Source organism: Rattus norvegicus, chromosome 3 (genome assembly GCF_036323735.1).
Source record: "Rattus norvegicus strain BN/NHsdMcwi chromosome 3, GRCr8, whole genome shotgun sequence".
NCBI lineage: Eukaryota > Metazoa > Chordata > Mammalia > Rodentia > Muridae > Rattus > Rattus norvegicus.
Genome location: NC_086021.1, coordinates 95,204,047 through 95,209,276, shown reverse-complemented (window position 1 = coordinate 95,209,276; position 5,230 = coordinate 95,204,047). Strand labels below are relative to the sequence as shown.

The window sequence follows — 5,230 nt, the reverse complement described above, 5'->3', positions numbered from 1 at the left end:
AGTACAGAGAAATTTCCATTGATTTCAAGACACTGGATTGTGAATCAAAGTATTCCTTGACTTTTCTCTACTAATTTCCCAGTTTAACTTGAAATTTAGAAGGCAGAATCGTGCAAACTTTTTTTGTCTACAAATTTATATTTTGCATTTGAAAAGATATCTATAATTCCAACTTTAGTTCCATGATCTTTGGCTAGAAAGATAACTTTTTTTAATTTTCCTGGATGATTTGAAGTGTATTTTCCTCTTATTGTGTGTATAAAACATGAACTATTCTGCTACTGACCTCAAACCCATTTAAACTGAATTTAAAATTTCTCATGATTATCACCCTTATACATTCCATTTTCTTCTTAAATTTTATTTATCTAAATATTGTGCATATATCTGTGCACAAAGTATTTGGATATGTACCACATGAACATTTTCACTTAGCATGAATTTGATATACTTATTTTACATATTGGAACACATTTTAAATTCAACAAAATTTATAAAAGTGTAGTGTTACATTCACAAAATTTAATAGGTAACTTGCTTGTGACATTTCATTTTAGTTAAAAGAGTATACAATTAACAAATATAGATTTTCATATGACAATATTAGTTATTTTCTGTTGCTGTGATAAAACACCATGACCAAAGCAACTTAAAGAAGAAAGATTTTTGGGGGGACATATGATAGCAGAGAGTTAGAGTCAATGATGATGGAACAGAGGTAGCAAGCAACATGGAGCTGCTACAGCTGAAAAAAAACGTATCTTAAACCACAAACATGAAGCACAGAGAGCTAACGTAAAACTGAAGAAGTTTTATGAAACCTCAAAAAGCATCCCGGTGAATACGTACTCCATCAAATCCACATCTCCTAATTCTCTGGAAACAGCCACTAGTAAAAACAAGTACTGAAATGTCAAACACATACAGGGCACATTTCATTCAAACTATCGCAACTAAGTTGTCAAATCATAGTGCTATTGATAATGTCCAGTTAAAGATAATTTTGCAGCCTACAGTATTGGTGTACTCTCTATGAAATGGTATCTCCGTTTCCTGTGTAATGAATAAGTCATAAAGTACTTGCTGAAGTAAATATTGACTTCCTTATTCTGTATTTTAACTTTTGCCAGCATAAAATTTTAAAATTTATCAGAGACCATCCTAAATCGGTTCCACATTTTCCTTATGGCATTTTTCATTTCCTTATTCCTGAAAGTGTAAATTAAAGGATTGAGCAATGGAGTCATGATGCCATCAAATACAGCTACCTTTTTCTCAAAAGATGAAGCAGATGTAGATCTTGCATATATAAATATGCACGGGACAAAGAATGAAACCACAACAGCAATGTGGGATCCACAAGTGGAGAGAGCTTTCCATCGACCCTCAGAACTGTGACTTCTTAAGGAGAATAAAATGACACCATAGGAGATTAGCAGCATAGAAAAAATTATGATGCAGATAGACCCACTGTTGGCAAACACTAAGAGGCCATAAACATAAGTGTTAGTGCATGCCAACTCCAGTAATGGAAACAAGTCACACATGAAGTGATCAATGACATTGGGTCCACAGAATGGTAGCTGCAAAGTGAAGATAATTTGTATGATAGAATGTAAGAATCCCCCAGCCCATGCTATCCCTACCAGAGTGCCACAGAGCCTCCAGTTCATTATGGAAGAATAGTGTAATGGCTTGCAAATGGCCACATAGCGGTCATAGGCCATGGATATTAGGACAATCACTTCCACGGCAGCAAAGAAATGTTCAGCAAAGATCTGTGTCATGCAGCCTTCAAAAGAAATGGTTTTGCTGTCGTTGATTGAGTCAACAATCATTTTTGGTGTGATGACTGAAGTAATGCATGCATCCAGGAAGGACAGAAATGCCAAGAAGAAGTACATGGGTGATCCAAGCAGTGCAGGGGTGCAGAGGATCGTCACTGCAATGATTATGTTGCCTCCAATTGTTGCCATGTAGACAAAGGAAAATACAACAAATACTATTTTCTGAACTTTTGGGTTCTCTGAAAGTCCCAGGAGGATGAACTCAGTTACAATAGTTTGGTTTGGCATGATACTCAAAACAACTTTAAACTGTTTTATTTTTATAGATATTTAGTCTATCTTAGGTGATAGTCATATTTACATTTCTATGGGAGTACTTTGTGTTCTTTCTGATATATGTGTTTGTGTGTGTGCAGGTGCTATAGTCTTTGTGTAGAGGTCACAAAACAGTAAGCAGGAATAACTTTTTGCTCTACCGTGTTAGATCTTGCATTTGAACATAGGTGGCTAGTCTTAACAACAAATATCTTTACCACTGAAATTTCCCTCTTGCCAAAACTGTCATCATTTAAATCTGTAAATATTAGAAAAAAAGATGCTTCAAACAAGTTTACAGTACTTTTAACGGGCATGTGAACTGATATAAAAACTAATATTATTTAATTCCATTGATATTTAGAATTAAAATTAGAAAAATCTTTCAAAGGAACAGTTGATAATCAGGTAGAATTGAAGAGATAAATTTCAAAATATTAAGAATGAGAGATTCTGCCAGAGCATGACAAATACAGAGGCGAATAATAGCAGCAAACCGTTGAACTGAAAACAGGGTCCTCAATGGAGCTGTTAGAGAAAGGATTGAAGGAGTTGAAGGTGTTTGCAACTCCATAACAACAACAACACTAACCAACTAGATCTTCCAGGACTAAACCGCTACCCAAAGAGTACACATGGAGAAAATTGTGGCTCCAGCTGCATGTGTAGCAGGTGATGGTCTTGTGAGACACCAATGTGAGGAGAAATCCTTGGTCCTGCCAAGGCTTGACACGCTCCCCTTACCCCCCTCCCCAGTGAAGGGGAATGTCAGGGCAGGGAGGGAGGGGATAGGGGTTTATGGATAGTAAACCAGGAAAGGTGATAACATTTGAAATGTAAATAAAAATATCCAATAAAAATAGTCTCATTCATATTATGAGATAATATTAACCTGCTTATATGAAGAAAGAAACAGTTTATCTTTTAAGTATGAGCTTTTCTCAATCTCCAGTGGTTTCCTGATGTGAAGTATTAAAAGGCACCCTAAAATTATAATCTATGTATGGACAGAAAGACCATAATTGATTTATCATGTCTTTCAGTACCCATCTAAATATTCTGCTATAGCAATTGATGAAGGGGCAGGCTGTAGTTTAGAATGCACATAAAAGTCCTGGACATATTTCAAATTTTCTTTCAAGTTTGGAATGAATGAAAATCTAAACTGGATCAATTCAAATGGCACAATTCAGAAATAAACATAATATAGAAGTCTATTTAGGAAGTTTTTAGTTTTATACTTGATGTTTAAGAATGTATTATGATATCAACTCTAACTCAGCATTTTAAAATATGACCATAACTCAATAAAAATAATGTCTTTTTTATGGTAACTAAGCCATTACTAAATACATACATAATTTAAAACCATAAAAGAAATTGTGAGTTTGGAAGGATGTGATAGGGGCCTCTGTGGGTGTCTGAAGAGGTAGAGATGATGAAGATGCTTTTGAAGATGTATGAAATTAAACATAAAGACTTAGAAACATTGGTGAAGCACCTTTGCATAATTTGGGTACATCCAATTAATAATATGATAGAAAGAAACAGCAGTTTCACTATAATATAGAGTCTTGACACTTCTTAGTCATTAAATACAGTATGATAACTTATTTGAGAAAGTATAATTCTGTGACTTACATTGTTTGAAATCTTTATGAATTTAGTATATGAGTGACATTTGCAAACATCTAACCTGTTAAAATGACAGGGCTGGGTCAAATTTGAAAATGTTAAAACATTGCTATTGATGACATGTCTTTATAATTCTAATTAAAATTCATTCTTTTGAGAGTCTAGCTTTTTTGTCTACTGAAATTCTTTTACAAATCATTCAGATTAATAGCCTAGCTTTTAAGGTCATTTTTTAAAGAATGCATAGCTTGTAAAATGTCTATATGTTCTACATGTATGAAGCATTTGTTTTAAAATATACGTTTGATATATGAATAATGTGCTCACAGATATACATTTTTTAAAAATTTGTTCATAAAGCAGTAAAGCATTTGTACTAAGAGAAAAAAACAAAGTGATTTTTAATGACTGCCACTTAGAGTGTATAAGTTTTACATGTTTATGAAGTATCATAAAATCAAAACACACAAAACAAAAAAAATGATGTCTAAAATTTCAAAACATCCATTAACAATTTCCATGTGTTTTAGGTTTTCTTTTCACCACTATAATATCAACTCATTGTCTATGCATATACTATGAATAAGGAGATAACAGAATAGAAATCCTAAAATGCATTGTAATCATTCTAAGATAAACACAAATGTACTATTCTCTTCTAAATGTAGTATGACCATATCAGTGTATCCAGATGACTAACATTCTGGAACTTCTCCTTGTACTTCTGTTAATCTTAAATCAAACAAATAAAATATTATGTAGAAAACACAAGATGTTTAAGTTGGCTACCAAAAAGGCAGGGAAAGTTCTTTATACATGATAACCATTTGTTGTTGAACAAATTGTCTCATATCAGTGGGCCACAATAGAAACATTTAATATTTCATTCTCATGAACAGTTTTTTTTAATAAAAAATAAATATTTTGCTACTATTTTTGAAATACCACAGAAGTAATGGTTGGACCAACTCTCCCTCAGGGGTCTTGTACAGAAGCAACTGTGGTCACTTGATGACTGAGTCAGCTCCTGAAGCAATAATTTTGGCAAGTGTGCCTCCTCATGTTTGTTATGCATATTATTCACTATTTACCCTGGTTCATTTCAGTAACATGGCTAAATTTTGCGCCAGTTATTCTGCAAATAACAAACAATTTTTTTTCTAAGTGGAAAGCTTACATGGCAATAAATTCTATCAAAGAGACATGGCACAATGCTTCCTTAGTAGTAGGTTTTAGGGATGGGGGTGTCTAACTCTCTTGATAGAATGCTTACCTTACCATCAGTGATTCTCTGGGTGTGGTCCAAAGTACCACATACACCACATACACCTGTAATCCAGGCACTCTGTAGATAAGGAAGACTCAGAGCTCAAAGTCATGCTTCGATTTAAATGGAGTTCAAGTGTAAACTGATGCATTGAGACCCTGTTTTAAAAAGATAGAAATAATTTAGACTAACTAATACAAAATTCAATCAATAAATTATCAAGTAT

At 33.5% G+C, this 5,230-nt stretch overlaps 1 protein-coding gene across 1 annotated transcript; it reads right to left on the bottom strand.

The window, feature by feature from the left end:
* Window positions 1-1,139: 1,139 nt before the first annotated feature.
* Window positions 1,140-2,075, bottom strand: Or4c107 (olfactory receptor family 4 subfamily C member 107). Its single transcript, NM_001000347.1, has one exon. It carries the CDS (start codon window positions 2,073-2,075, stop codon window positions 1,140-1,142), a length of 936 nt encoding a protein of 311 aa, NP_001000347.1.
* Between the last annotated feature and the right edge of the window lie 3,155 nt (window positions 2,076-5,230).

Coding starts and splice junctions, on each gene's coding strand:
- Or4c107 (NM_001000347.1), bottom strand. CDS start 2,075: ATGCCAAACCAAACTATTGTAACTGAGTTCATCCTCCTGGGACTTTCA.